Raw genomic sequence first — 20145 nt, 5'->3', positions numbered from 1 at the left:
GATTTAAATTTGTCGTCATTGTTAATATGTTGTTTTGAGTGTAATATATTTGATTTTTTTATGTATACTAATTCTCTTGATTACTCGGATGGCGCCATCTCATTTTTCCAGCACTGTTCAAGTAAGTCGAAATTCAAAAGTTCCCTTTGAAAATACTTTTCTTGTAGAAACAGTGTACTAATGATGCATGCTACTAATAATGTAGGAACTTCAGCATGAAATTGACAGGGTGAAGGCAAAGCTTGACAAAATGACATCTGAAATAAGGTTGCCCTTAGTTATAGGGTGATAGGGTCTACTTAGTCGATTTTTCGACATTAGAAGATTCGGTTTTTAAACAAGTTCGGGTTTGTTTTTTGTGCATGTAATAGGAAATATGAACCCTCACCGGAATCAATCACGACGGTTGAGGAAGCAGATATTGCTGAAGCCCAACTCGAGGAAGTTCTTACCCAAGTCCAAGAGAGAATGGTACTAATACTTGGTTATCACAAATTCTTGTATAATCCGTCGAACAAAACCTGGTGGTAGTACATCGGATGTATAATCTACTTACTGCGTGAATTAAGTATTGGACTTGACCTGACAATAACTCATATCGTAATTAAACTGTAATTCAAGAGACTTACTGTTCATTCGACAATTTTGAAAATCCTCGCACTATTTAATTCTATGATTCCGAATCTATAATGATGATTAATATTACTAATCATAATTAATTGTGTCTAAACAGAAAGAATTATCGGTAAATGAAGGCAATCCTGAATCTCTACCCAATGATTTCATGGTATGTATGTTGTCTTGAATTTGTTTCCTAGATAGTTATTCACAAACTACTTGTAAACTAAATTGGGTGTCATGTTAACAAGACTGGATCCGAGGACTCACTCGCGGATTCTCCAAACCAAGCTGAACTGGATGACGACTCTGACGAGGACCAAGCCGAGATGGCTAACCAGGTTGCTGTAGCTGCTGCAAGGTACCATTAAAATACCAATGTTTTTTTTTTAACTCGGTTCAGTCAATCCTGCATATGATCTGATAAGGTAACTTGATAACATTGCAGCAGCGCGGTAACAGCTCCTGAAAGACACGGGTCTCCAAACCCGTTTCTAGAATTGGCTATAACAGATTCATTTACCAGCCTGCTATTGCAGGCTGATCAGGTTGATCAGGCTGATGTACCTCAACCCCCGTCTCCAATAAGGGTAAGATATCGAAACTCATTTAACATCAAAGATTCATAAACTTCTAGAATGACAAACATTGGCAAAATCGACAGGAAACTGTTTCTCAGGCATCTGTACAGAACCTCTTCGGCTCAGTCTATGACAACCATCTCAAACGTCTTCAAGACTGTCTACTGAACACATCAAACACTCTGTAAGACAACAATAATAATGCTGCAGCATTAAATCTAATCACCTTATGTTACGGAGTACTAATTTTCAGGGCTTGTCTGATTTTATCTCTGTTTATATATGTTACAGTAATGCTGATCAGACAACAGAAGTCATTCAATCATCAGACAATATTGAGACTCCGGACGATTTCATCTTTCCTTCTGCAAATTTACCTTCTCTTGACTATCAACTACCAGTAAATAACATTTGCCTTAATCTCTTTATAATTCTGTTACATTTTTTTGCAATTTTTCGATGCAATCTTACCTTATAATTTGCGGGAGTCATTGAGACAGTGAGGTATAAGTCACTATGATATGCTAATTCATGTTCATCCATGGCCTAGCCTCAAACGGAATTAGGAGAAAGCAACAACAATGCCGCTATCAATAACCCACAGAGGCAAGCAAATATAACTTCTACCTGGTACAATCTGGTTTATTTACTTAATACTTCGTAATATTTTCAATGTATTGTTTCCGAGATTTGTTTCTGATCCTGTACTTTTTTTCTCAGGGAAATAAATGCTTTTCGAGATTTGCTTACTAGCATTTCAGCTACAAAAAATCCCCAGTTTTCTCCGGGCTTTTGGTATATGTAAGGCCATCTCTCTCTTACTCACCGAAACCAATTACTACAAGATTTCCGGGGGAATTAACTGGTTTCTTAATTTGGATCGTTTTACACTATCTTACTGCAAGGCGATCTCTCTCGCTAATTAATCAAGAACTTACTAAAATTTCCCTTATGATTATGTTTTCAGGCCTCCACCAAATGAGCTCTACAGCTCTGCATTTGAAATGATGGGTTTAGCTGTTGACCCCCATTTTCGGTATTACGAGGATATCACCGGAAAGGGTAAAAAACCAGTAACTCAATTTGTAGCATCTTTGCTCTGTGGTTTTTCACTTTCTGTAAATCAGTAGACTAAGAATTTGGTCTTTTATTTGTGACAGGTGCACGCCTCAACAACCAGCAGTGAAAACCATCAGTTGATCCACAATCTCAGACCTAATAATTTGCTATATCGAAGCAATCGCAGTTCAAATAAAGGATTAATATTGGATTTTACTTTTGTACTTCGTTTTTTAAGCTGGTTGCTTAAAACATTTGGATTTTATTTTTGTACTTGTGAAACGATTTAGTCGTTTATCTTATGAATAAGATCAAAACTATATGAAGAAGGAGCTAAATAGCTTAGCTCCTTCCTCAGTGGACTGGAAAACTATATGAAAAACCGATACTTGCATAGAAATTACTGAAAGAAGCCTCACGTATTTACATGTGTTTAATCAGTCGTGTTATTCATATACATCACAAGACGACCACGCAAGAATCACTAACAAACAATTACTGCGCGCCCAAAAAACACCCCCTTATGGATAGATGTGACCTGTGTTGCTTATGAGGCTCCGGAGGGTCTGACTCGACTTTCTTCCGAGGAAACTGTTTGTAAAAAGCCGCCACTGCTCCTGTGACCCCGTCTTCAGTCCCTAGTTCCTCTGCCAGTATGACAGCACGTTGCTTCACCTACATCATGTCATCAAGGATTCAAGGTACTGAAGATCAAGATTTCAGGACAATCGTAGTTGGTGAAACACACTTACCACAGGATCCTGCATGAAGCGTATGGCAGCAACCAGTTTCTCAAGAGAGAATTCCTCTATAGGAATCGGTAGGGGCCCTACGCCTTTTTCATGCACCCGTTCTCCCCAGAAGGGTTGGTCACCGAAAAACGGGACAATCGTAGTTGGACACTGGTGAAAACGTTCCATTAAATTAATTAACTAACAGTAGACTAACATACTACAGATGCATGAAACATCAAGTCCAAGCAATAAACAGATCAACATTAATACAAGAGCCAATTACCGCAGCTTTAAGACCAGCAGAAGTTGTACCTGCACCACCGTGGTGCACCTGAAATCACAATAGAAATTAGCTCTTTAGTTTAGGCAAGACGGAAAATTGGTAGGGATTGACGAGTATAATTCTGGAACAAATTTTGATGCTCATCCCTTGCAGTTCCCCTCTAGGGCCCTTTAGGGAAGTCGGCATTATATAAACATTATCAAGAGAATTCAGAAGACTAAGAAACCACTATCCAGGAAATCTTACCACGGCTGCACACTGCAAGAACAGCCAGTCATGAGGGACATTGTCCAACAAGTACACGAAATCCTTAGGCTCGGCCACTGTGAATTATGAATTAGTGAGAAAAGAGACTTATTAGCAATAACTTAATTCCATTTTTTTACAGCTCAATCAGAGTTGAGAGAATCACTACATAATTAAACCGCCGAATAAAGAGCACCATGAAAAGCATTCATTCTTCAAAGTTCAAAAGAGGAATAGAATGCTGGAAATGGTTCACACACAAGCGATATATGCAGTTTTCTGGACATGAAAATTGAAGAAAATAATAGATATTTTTTATTATCAGAAGACAGATTTACTATGTCAAAGAAACTAGTTTGGTCTTTGAGAGTGCAAGAGAATGGGAGGACAGAGGAAAGGATTTTCCAGTTCTAAAAGAAACGAATGAGTATCGAGAAAAAGAACATCTTACAATTGCCAAGACCACCCCAGCCTTTATTTATAATTCCTCTTTGTTCCGTTAATTCTAGAGCTTGTACAATTGTCTTCGTCATTTTCTCTGGTTCTTGGACAGGCTGAAATGATTTCAGAAAGGTACAAATTAATATACTGCATCCAGGAACAGATCCATTGACTAAATATTCTTATATCTTCAAATGTATGTGGTAACAAGAAGTTGAGAAGCCACCACCAACAGCTATTAAAATCAGGAACATGCATTGATTTTTAAATTATTGAATCAGAAACTGAAGAACAGACAAAATTAGACTTCAATAAACATCCTGAGAAAATCCATTCCTTTAGGAGACAGATTCAGTAATTTTAAGTGACAAAATTTGACACTTACCAGACTTCCGAAACCAATATAAATTGGTCTTTGGCCTTTTCCAAGCCATGCCACCAGATCTTCTGGAGGTTTGTAATTAGAAGCCAGGTCGAGGAAACAGAAACCAACTACATCAATTTTGGGTCCCCAATCTGCAGATCAATAAGCATAACATATCAACAAGGTCCATTCTGAAGCAGATTAAAGCATGTATCCAAGCATTCAGCGCTCTAGTTGATGGATGACAAATATATCACAACATTATTTCGATGCAGTACCAAATCATGAATCCCCAGCAGGAATCGCTGGAGGGGAAGACCTTATCAAGCTAACAGGTACTATGAGACTGTGAATACTCTCAACGTGGACGGACCAGAAGACTAAGACTAATGACCAGTGACGAGTGACTAGTCTATACTCTATAACCATTTTTTTTAAGGCAAAAAGGAATGGAAAAGAATTACGCAACCACTAATTCTTCAGATGAGCAAAGGGCTACAATATTTTTTTGTCGGCTGAGGGCTAACTTCGTTGAAAAGACTCAGACACAAAATGGTAAGAGACGATCAGAATACTTGAGTTCTAAGCCCATTCCCTGCAGGTTTAGCAAGGAATTGCCTCGCCACAGAGAGAGAAATGTATGTGACAACATATGATTAAATTGTCTGAGAAGCAAGGATTTAGTATAGAGTAACATGTTCTAGACGACAAAATAATGTACAATTTGCAATTAAGAGGGACGGTGAATCATATATATCAGCACAAGACTACATGAACACTTCAGTTTATCAAGTCTTGCAATAACCACCAGCTCTTGGGAATAAAGATGCGACATAGTCACATAGCAGAAATACAGGTCACTAACCTTTGGGTTTAGGGACAAGATGAGGACTCCAAATATATCCATACGGAATGTCAGAAGGAGAACTATTAGGACTTAAGTAGGTAACTGGTCTCAGCTTCAGTTTTTTCTTCCTGAATTCGTTTATCAAGTCCCGTATTCCAAGCCAAATCATTACATCAACAACTTGGTATGAAAGCTGAAAGTATATGACGAGTTAAAATAAAATCCTAACAAATGTCACCAATAGGTGCAGATTGTGTTGGAATTGGCAAAATCATTACTTACTCGGTAAGCAACGTGTTGCTTCACACGGGACAGAGGATGTGGGAATTCACTTGTGGGCCTGAAAGGAAGAAACAGCTTCATGTATTCTTGATATGTAATTCAAAGAAGCAGCAGTCAAGAATAAGCATCACCCACAGCAACAACAACACTACCCTTGTGGCTCAGAAGCCACCGTCTAAAGTGATATAAGAGGGCCGAAAGGACACAATCTTACCATATGTTGACAACAAAAAAAGGTGTTTCCAGATTTGTGACTTACTGCTACTTCACAGTAACAAGCGCGGAGTCAATTTGCTTTATTTCATCATACTCAGAAACCAAATAAAAAAGGATCATAGCCAATAATACAGATGAGTCTCTAAGATTAATAACTCGTCATGGTAGAGATGTAATTAACCTGACACTCTTACAGGAATGATTTAAACAGATTAGATCTTAGTTTCGATACAGCATCCAGGCACAAAGAAATGTTCAAGCTATCTACTGTTTTTTTATTCAGCTACATTCCAAACGCAACTAAACCAAAGATAGGGAAACCCTCTTATTCCCAAGTTCCCGACAAGCAACACCAAAAACATGAAGACAATATGAAAACCTAGATGTTCTACACTGCATTGTGTAATAATCTACACCACAATATTAGATACGATAGATACTTACGTCCAAGGCATTGTAAAGAATATATGAATTGGTATTTTGAGTGCCTCGGCAACATGAGTATGTCCTGAAAGAGAATTTTAAAATGTGAATCTAGCACATTTTGAACAATAGATTACAACAACAACAACAACAACATCAGAGCCTTAATCCCAAAATGATTTGGGGTCGGCTGACATGAATCATCCTTTCGAACCGTCCATGGGTGCACGCACGCCTCAAAATGCGAATAAAAAAGGGAAGATAAAAAACAAAAGGGAAAACGAAAATGTAATGGAAAGTCAAGGTGAACTTAGGGGTTTTAAAATCGAATTCCGTCTTTCTTTTATAAAAACTTAAAATTTAAATCGAGAGAAAAGATTAAAACGATTTTTAAAAACCGAAATAGAGTTAAGGATCCGGAATGAACCAGGTAAAATCTATAAGAAAGTGGTTGTTGAAAAAGTGTGTAATAAAGGGGAGAAAAATAAATAAATTAATTTCTTTAAATTAAATAAATAAATAAAAGCACTAAATCTGTCAAAAAAACATCAAATACTAAAAATCCACATGTATCCTTTCCCTCCATTGTGCCATCTCCGTCACCATACTCTCCTCAAGCCCCAGAACTCTCATATCATGCTCTATCACTCTCAACCATGTCTGTCTCGGTCTTCCTCTGCCTCTAGGGACCTTTTCTGTTCTCCAAGTCTCCAGCCTCCTAACTGGTGCGTCCATAGGTCTCCTTCTCACATGGCCAAACCATCTTAGTCGGTTTTCCATCATCTTGTCCTCTATTGGCGCCACTTTAACCTTTTCCCTAAGCACCTCATTCCTTAACCGATCTTTCCTTGTATGTCCGCACATCCACCTCAACATGCGCATCTCCGCCACACTCATCTTTTGAATGTGACAATGTTTCACGGCACAATGTTGAACAATAGATTACAATTCAATAAATTTTAATGCACAAGGAAACTATTCAAACCATCAATTCAAAGGTAAGGAAAATGTAGTGTGAATCCTAGTAGCATGCCGTATGCCCATATGAATCCTAATAACTTGACCAGCCTCTAAGTTCTAAGCATCGACAGATAAGAACCCGTTTAAGGTACACTCAAGGGGAGTATTGTGCATTATGCTCACACAAATTCAAAATGATCTATCTTTTAAGCAACAGAGACCACTTGTAATCTTCAAAGGAGAAGCCATTTGGTTTGTGATGAGGTCATGAGGCACCCGAGTATGAACTTTTATAACATGTCTGCTCGCATATGTCAGTAGCTTTGGCTGCATCATTTCCCTTGGCATATGTAAGTAGCTATAATCTCCAATTCCAAAAATGGCTGCGAAATTCCTTTTTGGAGCAAGGACTGAAAATTCTTTTAAACCTAATAGGGCTTCAAAATTATAGATGGAATGCTGAGCACACATGAGTGGAGTTGGGAATCATGCCAAAAGTCGCAGCTATGATGATGGGGGGAAAAGGAACAAAAGCATATTGGAATACTATCAAGTCTTAACCGACCGCTCAGGAACCATGAAATTGCCAAAGAAGAAGGCTTCAGTTGGTTTCAATCTTTCAAAATGTGTATATAAATGCACCTATGCATGTATCATGTATGTATAAAAGAAACCTCATAATAGAGAAGAAAACTTAGTCTAACCATACGCTGGTGGATTTGCAATTATTGCTTCAGCATCAAAAGGAATCTGAGTTTCAGGATCAGGATGCTTGCAAGCCCTTAGTAAGGAAAATATAATTTCTCTCATCTGATTCCGCTGAATGGGTATCTCGGATGGTTCTGAAGGCAAAAAGCCCTTGTTTTTCACCATATCTAAACAAATATAAATGAAGAAACTGTGAATAAAATGCAGCTAGATGTTATAAAGAGCATATGACAGCTGAACATTGAAGATAAAGAGTAAAAGATATTGTATAAGGTTAAGACGCCACCAATCCAATACCACCACACCCACCAACAAAGGATGACCTGAAAGTTTGATAGACCTGGATAAACAAAACCACAGCAGCAACATCCCAGCAAAGACCACCCGAATAGGAGGGTCCATGCCTGGGTAGATAGATTATATACCATTCATTTAAACATCGATTGACGATGTTTCATTATTAAAACACAGAAAGGAGAGTTTGTCGCCTTTGTTGTCTTACCTTACTCGGATCTTAGTTAATATGGATCATGCTATCCATAAACACAGCCCTACTGAACATGAAATAAAATTTGACTACGCCCTAGTACTTTTCAACAAAAATCTCAGACCCATGCTCCCACGCCCTAGTAGCATGCTAGTTTCTACTGTTCAAGGACAGTGTAGTAGTGTACTCTAACTTCGTACAACAAGACACAATGAGACATCAGTCTTAAAAGAGCCAAATATGACTTACAGCCAGCAAGAATTTTCGGGTCCCCTCCTAAAGGAAAGAACTCCAGCCCAGAACTCAAAACAAACTCTTTGAAATTTTGGTGAGTTGCTAACCGAACCCTATGTCCATATTCCTGCAAGGAAACACACCATGAAACATTGTCAAGGGTAATCTCTAAAATGGGAATATTCCAATGAGAAGTTAAAGTAGATAAGCAACTGATGAAACACAAATTCACAAACAGGAGTAGACTAGTTCCACCAAGTGGATGATAATGGAAACAGACACCAACAAGGCATAATTCAGGCAATATGTAACCAGATCTTTGTGGTGGTATCTGTCTTGTCCCTCATGACAGTACATTGTTCTCCATAAACATCAAGTCGATATTCCACGAATGAAAAATTCTAATAAGCTCAGTCACTATCCTTAAATTCAAGAACTTCAAAGAAGCACCACCAAATATCAACAATAGTTGAATGCAAGCACAGATACATAAAATAAGACGAATACCTGCAAACGTTTCCCAATAGCTACGAAAGGTTGTACATCACCTCTTGTTCCAACAATTAGCATCACAATTTGCATTGGAGGTAGATCTTGGAAGTCGGTTGAGTCATCGTGTTCCCCATCTGTGGTATGACCAGAACCAGAAACAGATACAGAACCAGAATCCGAAACAGATACAGATACAGATCCCGAACCAGAAACAGAAGCAGAGGCAGATTCAGTTCCAATGTCAAAGTTTGGCATGTTGATATCTCCAGGCACATCAACTTGTACGGTTCCATCCTTTTTAACAGTCGCAACACGGTTCAGCCATTTCAACTGGACGTACATGCAGAGTCAATGTCAAGCCAAAGAAGATAGAGTCTTTCTATTTTATTGTTAATAGTCTTCACTCTTCACAGAGTACTGGAAAGGGGGATATTGCATCTTGCACCGAGAAGAAAAATAAAAATGAAAATAACATTAATCTATCTTCAAACAGTTTGCTAGATGTTTTGGCTTGTCAAAAGGTTGCATACTAACAGAAATAGAAGAAAGAAAGAAATGAGATAGAAACAAAGTTGAGGCAGGGAAAGTGGCAGACAGTACTAGAGTAGCAGGATGACAATCAGCTAGAACAACAGCAATAAGAATAACCAGTTAAAGTGCACACATGACAGTGAAAATCCTAGCTGGCCTTTGTATTTTGCGGGTATTATTGAAAAAAACCAGGCGAGTGCAAATGTAACACACATCAGTGTAAACTGAGACTTGAAAATGATTCATAGCATCAGAAAGTACATGTCATAATCTATAATGGTGTCTGATATAATTGTTCTTGAATTTTTAAGTGTTCTCTCGAAGAAGCTCATGGAGAAACCTGTCAGCGGGAGGATAGCAAGAGAACTTGAAGACTTGAAGTTATAGCGCCACATATTAATTTTTAATGGAAATGCTTTAGATTTAAATAAAGAAAAACAATATGAGTACTTGCGTCAGACACAAGAGAGAATCAAAGGTTGGCAGTGTTAAGGAAAAACAGAAAATGAACAAGTGTAACCTTTTTCGTCAAAGGAAGTTTATCATCAAAAAGTTTTGCTGCTAGAAAACTAAATGGACAAAATTTGGATCCGCCAGATTTCGCAAGACGATTAGAAGTAGATAGTTCCTCAGTAACATCGTGCTCATTCGACCATACCCTGTCAATAGAATCTAAGGACAGCTTCATAAGTAACTGAATTGCTAGAGAATCGGAAACATAGACCAGTTATTAAAAAACTAAACATCAAAATGTAGACACCCTTATGAAGAAAGTAAGATATATGTAATCACAACAATTAGAGAACCTTCAAAGGGTAATGTATGTATGTATGTATGTATGTATTTTATTAGAAACCTCATAATATATCCCTCTGTTGATCGTGATGTGCGCATTCTACCATCCTAATTGTCAGCACTAAACATAGGTAGGATCTCACATCATGCAGTAATCTAGTATCCCGTGACAGACAAAACCTGCTTTCAATTCACCCGTTATGACATTTTACACATTTTGTTAATTTCATTGCGACTTTAACTCCTCGCCTCCATTTGAAGTGAATGAGTCAATCTGAGTCCCCTGCGACAACTAGCCACCCACACTACGACAACAAATAACCAACCCCGCATACTGTTCTTGGACAGCAGTACAGCACCTTCCTAGCTTCATTAATCACTATTTGAATTCCTAAAAAGTAAAAACCCAAAAATACGCGCTTTGCCTTGAATCCTTGATTAATGTCACTAGGCCATCAGTACATTGTCCAAGAAAAAGGTAAGTTGAATCAAGAAGCCGCCATATTCGATCCATTTCAGCAATTCTACCACCCAGATAGACTCCTGTTGCGCTAACTGTCGGACATCACATTTCATCACAATAGCTCTTTCTAAAAAGAGTGAGTCTTGTATAAAATCGTCTCACATAACTCAAACATATGTACTCCCGTCTTCTTGTAGGATTAGACCGTCTCATATCAGTTTTTGTGTTCCGCCAATAGTCTCTACGTATAAACATTTCTAGGCACAGTTATCAATGGCTAATTATTCGACAACAACAACAATATTACCCCGTGCCTAAAAGCTCGTCTCACCCATGTGTTAGCAACACAATGACGTATTTTTACATAACAAAAGATAACATTGTCAAGAAAGTACATCGACTACTATCATAATCCAGAACCGAAAAATACCGAATCACACACAAACATAACTATAAATTTACCGCAACACTAGGGCGACAAAATCAACGATATTTATAATAATAAAATATTACCTGAAGAGTTATTTATGGGACCAGCAGAAGGCGGAAACTGGAGAGTCAACTCATTCTTAGGATCACTTTCATAATGACCGTTGCGGTTATAGTTACCGTTATCGTTTAAATTATTTGTATCGACGTCGATGTGATTGGGAATATCGCCGGAGCTGCCGGAATAAGCGCTTCGGAAAGAGTCATCGCTGCTGATCGTCATTGTAAATAATGTTGGGAGAATTATATTGAGGAATTCCAAGATTTTAAAGAAACTAGGATTGGTGTCCGGGCTACCTCTACTTACCATTAATTTATTTTTATTTTTTTTTTCATTAAATAAAATTACTTAAAGTTGCATAATTCTTAAATTTATTATTAATATATTTTTAAATGACCTATCTTAAAATTACGATGAAATAAATTTTGAGACAAATTCACTACTCGCGCTATTAATATGTTTTTTTAATGAAACAATAGTAATAACATTTTACTACTTGCCCATTTCTATCTTGAATAATGATAAATACTGTGAGAAAATACCCTATTTCTACCGGTGATATTAGTACTAGGTAGGAGGGAGGCCTTAGCTTTTTTTTTTAAGATAGTTTCTTGACATTGCTGAATGACTTGAGAACGAATTAACATAATATTGATCCGAATTAATCTAAAATAACAATTATTTTAAATAATTTCATTTAAAAGTAAAATAGGTACACTGCAAGGTCGTTTTTACAATACCATTTAAATAAATAAAAATATATTACACATTGTTAACCATATACAGTCCTAAATGGAGCCCAAACTGAGTTATCACTAGATAAGGACCCGACAACCCAATATAAATTATAACCGATTTGAACCAGTTACTAAGTCGGCACAACTAAAAACCCCATACGAACCACCTATAATCGATTCCAGTAAGCCGATTGTGACATAATGACATATACTCGTAACTTAAAGAAATTTTTTTGTATACTCTGAAAAGACACTATTTCTCACACTTCAACCTTTATAATATTTTATTTGATTGGATTACCTCTATCTAGAGAGGATGGTATTGCAAAGGACACCTGAATTTTTCCGTAACTCATAGGTAAGACTCGGCGCCGTTTATAATAATGTCATATATATCCGCGGAATCTGGTGCATGTCACACGCATCACTTAAAATCTACCGTTTGCAAACACGTCATATTTGTTTTTAAGTCGGTTATCTTTTTCGAATCTAATCCTAGTTTGCTTCTCATCTTCTTCTTATATAAACCCTATTAAACCATCAACACCACCACCTTAAGCATTAATTAATTACTCATATTGAAAACAAAAGTGAAGAAATAATGGAGCAGCGATCATTAGACCTTACAATCCTGTCAGCAGACGATCTCACGAAAGTTGGATTTCTCTCGAAGATGCAACCCTACGTCGTCGTTTCGCTCCTCGATTCCACCTCGTCGTTTCACCAACAGCGGCAAACAACTCCTGTCGACAAAACCGGCAATAAAAACCCTAGATGGAATTTCCCGCTCAAATTCACCCTAAACAACGCCGCTTTACAAACCAACCGCATCACTCTTCACTTCCAGTTATTCTCCCGTCGCACAATACTGCCCGACACCCTCATCGGCCAAGTCCACGTGCCCGCCTTCGATCTGCTCTCCTCCGTCGAAAAATCCTCCAGCGTAACTCACGTCAGCTATCAAATTAGAAGAAAAACATCCGGCAAACCCAAAGGAGTCGTTAATTTTTCGTACAAATTCGGCGATAAATTCACACCCGCCGCGCCTCCTGCCGCAGGAGTGGGACCCAGCGTGGGGTATCCGTACCCGTATCCTCCTTCAGCTGCGCCGCCAACTGGGACGGGGTATGCATACCCGTATCCTCCTCCTGCTGCGCCGGCCACTGGGACGGGGTATGCGTATCCGGGTCCGATGAGTGGATACGGGTACGGGTATGGGGCGCCGCAGCAAGTGGTGAGACCGGCGTATGGAGGGAGGAGTAATTACGAGATGGGGTTAGGAACAGGGTTGTTGGGTGGGGCGTTGGCGGGTCTTGTGGTTGGTGATCTGGTGTCGGATATGGGTCATGACGGTGGTGATTATTATGACGACGATGGCGGGTATGACGACGGTGGTGGGTATGACGACGACGGTGGGTTTGATTTTGGTGGATTTTGATTTTGCTACTGCTACTTTGATGGTAGTTGGATTAGTTTTATTTATATATATACTCCAACTCACAGTTTTTTTACAACTTACAAGTTCTCTTCTAGGGTGAATGGTTGTCCTTTTTATTTTAAAAACTAGTATTGGTGTCCGGCTTCGTCCGGGCTACCTCTATTTACCATTAACTAGATTTTGTGCCCGTGCGTTGCACGAGTTTTAAATTTGACTCTCTTTTAATTGTTGTGGACCTTTTTAATCATTTTAAACCGTGTTCACAATAATGAATTATCCTTAATACTATAAAATTTAAGGCAAATAAAATAGTCAAAGGGAATAAAAAAAACATTAAAATCAATTCACATGGTACAATCAAGTCTCCCATATGAGAAACTACATTATTACTTGCCCCGTTTTTTCGCCGACTAAATAAAAAACTATTATATTCTTCACAAATACCGTAGATTTTAAAAACCTAAAAAGAAAAATAATACGAAATAGAATTTGGCATGGCCATTAGTTATTTACTCAAGTGGGGGCAATGGTTAATATACTTCCTTTCTGACAACATAAAATTAATTTGGCATGGAATATGAAATAGAATTTGGCATGGCCATAAATCAAAATTGTAAAAAATAACTCTAAATAAACTTAATTCGACATAGAGACTCCAACTTTTTTTTATCCTCCTAATTAAATTTTAAAATATTATTATATAAAGTTATCCCCAAAAGTTATATATTTATTTATCTAATTAAAACAAATTCTATCTAATTAATAATTTCACTATCCTCACGTTTCTAGTAACGTGATCAACGAAATGGAGTTGAACAAATATATGAAACGTAGGTAGACAAATAATTGGTGTATAACAACAGATCTTTATACATGTTCTTATAATGGAAATATATACATGTTGGTTGGTTAAAGTACGATTTTTTTTTTAATCTCCTAGAGTTCTATAATATTATTGAAGACCCGAAAAATGATAATACCACCACTTTATTAATTTTATTTATTTTGAAAAATCCAAAAGATAAGAGTAAGTCTTGTATAAGGTGGTTTTACACTAACACAATTATAAAATAAATCCGTACATAATTAGGTAGAAGTGGTTAATAAGGATTTCATTTTACGTTAATTTGTTTAAAACCTCCCTACACAAATATTTATAAATAGCTGAATTGTTTTGGGATTTGCTAGTCTGCCATGCATCACATATTCACAATTCCTGTCGTACTCCTAGCTAAATTGCTTGACTTTTTTCTGAAACGTGATCTTTCTACCTTTTGTGGCCTCTTCTTATATCTAATTTTGTTCAACTTTCAATGCAGCACAGATGAACCACAAATAACATTATACCTCCAGTGGTATAACAGCATCATACAACTAAGTTATATCTTATCGAGTTTATGTGTGATTTTTTTGAGCTTTCTTAAAGTTAATTTTTTTTATGTTTAAGTGTGTATTTAAATTTTAGGTATATAACCACTTTTTAACAAAACTCTAAAACTTTATTATATAGCTCGGGTTCTAGAGCATACAACTGGGTACAACTGGTTGTAGGATCTATTAACTGCAGATGAACCAGTTTGGAACTCGGTAAGCTACTCTTAAAATTCACTTCCTATTTGCTTTCATCATGATAGTTATCATCTAAATATAATATAAACACACAACTGTAACATATCTTTTTCCCGGTTTGGAGAGGGAAGATATTCCGATATTTCAGTGATAATTATCATCTAAATTAAATATAATCTCATTTGGGCCTGGTATACCCTTATGATTACACAAATTCTTATTTCAGACGGAAGTTATGATTAAGGGTATCTTACACACATGTTATTGTTCCTCTGTAGACCAGATAAAGGGTCGTATTATATACAAAACGTACTTTTGTCGAGTTGCTTGCTATTGCTATCGCTGTTGTTGCTGCGATTGTTAAATAATGCTAATATTGTCAAATTTATATTGAAGATGTTTTTAACTATTAATCAAGACGAAAGTGCTATGACATCTTAATCAAAACTGCTCTGCTAAGTATTACTTCCTTTCTTCAAATCCAAACACTCAAATCCTTTTTTTTTTGTTAGACTGATTTTGAAATTATATGGCATGTGGATTTTGATCACGATTAAAGTCGCATGATATTGCATATATGCAAAATTGTATAAAAATAAAAGTAGAAACAACTTAAAAGGTGAACACAATTGATATTTAAGAATAATAATCTAATAATCTTATGCCTGGTAAATGTTGCCGACACACTTGAAAATTCTCCCTGTTTATGCATACGGTGCATAATAACAATGTTTCGTAATACTACTTTTTCACCAAAGAAAGACAAATAGATGAATATAATAATATCGGTAAAAAAAACCTCGCTTACATTTTATAAATTGTGCATGCTGCGAATTGAAGGATATATTGTATCTGCAAAAATAAAAACATATATTAGATAGAAAGTAAAACCAGCAAAACCATAATAAGGAGAAGCAAACTAAAGCTGGAAGAAGGATTGTAATAAAGGTAGAACACAATACGATGGTTTATATACATATACCCACAATTAATTAGTTGTATCTAATAAGGATTCTAATTAACACCAAATAATAATTTATTGCTTGCTAATAATGTAGAAATTTATCATAGGTAAAAATCTACACCGTAATGTTTTTTTTTTTAAATTTCTCTTTTATTTATTTATGTTTATATTTATTTATATTAAAGTGTTTCATAAAACTTGGAGTCTCTAGAATTGCCTGAAAAAAGCCTCTTTTATATATATACTAGATTTAATGCCCGTGCGATGCACGGGCCACTTGTAATATTATATTTTATAAGCAGTTGTTGAACATTACGTTTATTATCTCGATGCTTGCATGAGTAAAAGTGTATGTAGTTAACAACTAAAAGGCCATCTCAATAATAGTTAATCATAACCTTATTTTTATAAAATGTTGCCAGAGTTATATCAATTACTTATTACTTATATAATATTGAAGTTAATTTATTTTATAAAATGTTGTCAGAGTTATATCAATTAGTTATATAATATCGAAGTTAATTTATTTTAGGGAAATGATAAATACAACCCACTGGGTTGTATTTAAGCATTTAATACCCTTCCTAATTTGGTATTAATTTAGAAATTAGAGTATAAATTACACATAAATTAATACAATTAATGCATATATTAAGTATTTATTTCCCTTTTTAGTTTCTTAAATACAACCCACTGGGTTAGTGGGTTGTATTTATCATTACCCTTTATTTTATTATTAGTTTTAATCTTTTGGATACCTGTTTTCTTTTAGCTACCTAACTTGCAAAATAGTAATTGTAATTACATAAAGGTCTCAATTCCCGTGCTAATCAAGCCATATTTGCTAATAAATTCTCTACCTTCATTTTAGGAGTGTACTAAGTCAGGCATCGCGCCGTGCTCATTTCTAGATTGTTAAATCGGTTTTTGCTCCTAAACTTATAAGATCATTATATAGTACCTTTTCTCCATAAACAAACCGAGTACACTTGACATCTTATTATAAGCTATAATCGAGATAGTATTATCTGGTTAAGCTAAAACTCCATGAAAGTCGTATTTGGTATTCTTTTAATAAATGAACATAAAAAGATGATCCATATATTATTAAACAATTTTATCTTGTTGTTATGTTTTTTTAACATTCTCGCTTCCGCTTCAATAATCACCAACTCGCTATTATCATCAAAACCTGCTAAAATTTTTGCCTTGCTCACAAAGCCAATTCAATACCATAGACTAATAACTCATAAAAGTGACTATATCATCGATGATATATATATTCTTATTATATACTCAAGTACTCAACTCGATCGTATTGAAGCATTATATTCGTATAAACTTACTCTAAGTCTGACTCGTTTTGGCTTCTAATGCACGTTAAGGTCAACTTTTTCATTGGACTCAAAATTCACAATCTATGCTTAAAAATTTGATTTTCCATCCGCTTAATCTATGTTTTTTTCGAGCGCAAGTTTTATTAATTTGAAATTCTCATCTTCGTATTAGAAAACGTACTTATCACTCAATACATATTGCTCATTCTCGAGCATAAGTGATTTTAACAACTAATATACAACTTGGCGTTATTAATCAAATCAAATTTAAAACAACGCAAACTCTGTAAACTGAAACAAAAAAAAGACAATATATAGCATAGGTAAAAATATATGTGTGAGAGAAATATTTTTTGCAAGTCTTTTATCACATAGTGTAGAATTGATGTGGGGATAAGATAAAGAAATATATATATTTATATTATTTGTTAAAATTTAAACTTATAAGTTTAGGTAGTTTATAATAACTAAACTTTTTAATATTGCTTGTAATCTCAACTTTCAATGAGAAAGCTCAAAGTAGCTCGTGACCGTTGGACTCTATATAATTGTTCGAAATAATCATCGTTTATGTATATAATAATAACAATTTTCTTGAATATTACCTCGCATGTATTAATCTATGACCATTGATGAATATTCATTACCCTTCACAAATATTAAAGGATAGGAGTATATAGTATTCTGTATAAATAATCTTCATTGAAGTGGAGTGTGATAATAGTCCTGATGGTAGCTAATAATTCCGATGTAAGTTAGCTTATCTCCGTCTCAATTATTTGCTGGCGTTTGATTAAAACATCTTTACAAAAAATAAAAAGACAAATAAATAATTAGGACAAAAGAAATAATAAGGTAGTAACGTCAACTGGGGTAATAATTCTTATCTTAATTACTACACTATACTAAAACTTTGTCTTATTGATAAAGAAGTCTTATTTATTTTAAGTGTACTGTTGTAAAACTTAGATTTTTCCTTTCTAATTCTAATATCGTTCAAAACCCCAACTTTTAATGTAAAAAAATCTCAAGTTGGTTTATGCCGGACTGTAAAAGTCTCGCTTCTCCACACAGATTTAATAGTCAGAAACTAAGTAGGATCGTCACGAGTCTTCTAAACTTGTAATCTGTTAAAAAAAGGTTTTCAATGCAGATTCTTCCCACATGTACCGTAAAATAATAAAAATTTTAAAAATGAAACATTCTACAAAATTAAGCATGATAAAACAAATATTAGGTCGAATTTAAAAAATCATCGGTTAATTAAGATATTATTAACGTTTGTTTATAAATACCACTAAATATAGATGAAATAATATAACAGAATCATTATGTTATTAGATGTTCAAGTGACAAAAATTGTCACGTAGTTCTCTCATATAAACTATAAAAAACGCGCTTCTGAGATCTTTCTCGCATATAATTACCTGAATCCATTAGTTTGCAAGTCTATTGTTGTATCTTGTATGCGGGCTTTAAAAGTAGAATCATGAATTCACCAAGTATTAGTACCTTGTACCTACAAAACAAAAACAGATGGTACTTAATTAGAGAACAAAAACATAAGAAGAAAAAGAATCAAAAACATACAGACTAATTATATGTTTTGATAGACGGTGAGGCATGAAGATTTATATAAGCACATGGAGGTTGTGTTTGCTTAGGGTTGTTAATCTAATGATAGAATTTTAGTTGGTAAACAACTCAAATACGTACGTATATGTAATCAAATTGTATCTTAATTTAAATTTAAATAATTTTAGGTAGTTCGTAAGAGTTGGACTCTCTGTAATCACTCGAAAAAAGCTTCCTTTATTAATATAGATAGATATTGATTTTTTTTCATTAAATAAAATTACTTAAAGTTGCATAACCCATAAATTTATCATTAATATATTTTTTTATGACATATCCTAAAACTACGATGAAATAAATTTTGAGACAAATTCACTAATCCCGCTATTAATATTTTACTCTTATTATTAATGAAACAATAGTAATAACATTTTACTACTTGCCCGTAATTATTGTTACTTCTACTACTCCCGCCGTAATTATTGTTACTGTCACTACTGCCGCATTTATATTGATAATTTCACTACTCCCGCCGTAATTATTGTTACTTTTACTATTTTAATATTGATTATTTCACTACTCCCGTTGTTGTTTCTACCACTTTCACTAATCTCGCTGATAATATTGTTACTTTTACTATTCAAATGAGTGATTACTATCATATAACTATATCCAATGTTACTACAATTCTTTTCTTTACTGACGAAATTACTTTTACTATTTAAGCATGCAATTTTAAGAGGACTCTATATTTATATAAATATATTACATATATACATTAAATCAAATCGAAATAATTATGCAATATTATAAATTATGGAATCTAACTTGAATTATTTATAACCTACTTATATTATATTTTTTGTATGTTAAATAATTAACATCTCTATACATCTAATAAACTATAAAGTTTAATAAAATTGTATAGATTTTAAATTTAATATATAATTTTATGATGATAATAATTAATACCATAAGTGTACATGTTTATACTAATTAATTATTTTATTTTAAGGAAATTGACCATCTTCTAGTTTTATATAAATATTTAGGAAAATTATCAAGCATAAGTGATAACAAAACTATCACTCTTACTACTTAGAAAGAGTCAAGAAGCTATGTGTCTGAACTTATATAAATGCAATTTTCCTATGTCAATAAACTACTTTTACTACTTAGAAATGCAATTTTAAGAATCATGCAATATTAATATATTATATGTTATGAAATCTAACTTGAATTAGTTATAACCTACTTATAATATATTTTTG

General features: G+C 34.8%; 2 protein-coding genes across 7 annotated transcripts; one reads left to right on the top strand and one right to left on the bottom strand.

The window, feature by feature from the left end:
• The first annotated feature begins 178 nt into the window (after nucleotides 1-178).
• Nucleotides 179-2519, top strand: LOC141657696 (uncharacterized). Its single transcript, XM_074465009.1, has 11 exons — nucleotides 179-267; nucleotides 372-471; nucleotides 734-787; nucleotides 870-979; nucleotides 1067-1208; nucleotides 1283-1383; nucleotides 1491-1599; nucleotides 1750-1829; nucleotides 1920-2000; nucleotides 2167-2261; nucleotides 2360-2519. The coding sequence occupies exons 1-11, from the start codon at nucleotides 251-253 to the stop codon at nucleotides 2383-2385; spliced, it is 915 nt and encodes a 304-aa protein (XP_074321110.1). The 5' UTR covers nucleotides 179-250; the 3' UTR covers nucleotides 2386-2519.
• LOC141657694 (sterol 3-beta-glucosyltransferase UGT80A2-like) lies at nucleotides 616-13593 on the bottom strand. 6 transcript variants are annotated; one of them, XM_074465005.1, is made up of 17 exons: nucleotides 12614-13436; nucleotides 11278-11465; nucleotides 10027-10178; nucleotides 8991-9305; nucleotides 8499-8610; nucleotides 7759-7929; nucleotides 6116-6179; nucleotides 5456-5513; nucleotides 5192-5366; nucleotides 4348-4478; nucleotides 3973-4075; nucleotides 3522-3598; nucleotides 3276-3323; nucleotides 3011-3160; nucleotides 2797-2933; nucleotides 2138-2192; nucleotides 616-1381 (listed from the first exon to the last, which is right to left on the bottom strand). In XM_074465005.1, the coding sequence occupies exons 4-17, from the start codon at nucleotides 9228-9230 to the stop codon at nucleotides 1373-1375; spliced, it is 1530 nt and encodes a 509-aa protein (XP_074321106.1). In that variant the 5' UTR covers nucleotides 9231-9305; nucleotides 10027-10178; nucleotides 11278-11465; nucleotides 12614-13436; the 3' UTR covers nucleotides 616-1372. The 6 variants fall into 6 exon arrangements, with proteins under 6 accessions (XP_074321106.1, XP_074321105.1, XP_074321107.1 ...); XM_074465004.1 differs by having other exon boundaries at nucleotides 1000-1381; nucleotides 11278-11462; nucleotides 12619-13593; XM_074465006.1 differs by lacking the exon at nucleotides 10027-10178 and having other exon boundaries at nucleotides 1000-1381; nucleotides 11278-11462; nucleotides 12614-13593.
• Between the last annotated feature and the right edge of the window lie 6552 nt (nucleotides 13594-20145).

Source organism: Silene latifolia, chromosome 5 (assembly GCF_048544455.1).
Source record: "Silene latifolia isolate original U9 population chromosome 5, ASM4854445v1, whole genome shotgun sequence".
Classification (NCBI taxonomy): domain Eukaryota; kingdom Viridiplantae; phylum Streptophyta; class Magnoliopsida; order Caryophyllales; family Caryophyllaceae; genus Silene; species Silene latifolia.
Note: the sequence above shows the minus strand (reverse complement) of the source record. Positions and strands in the feature narration are given on the sequence as shown.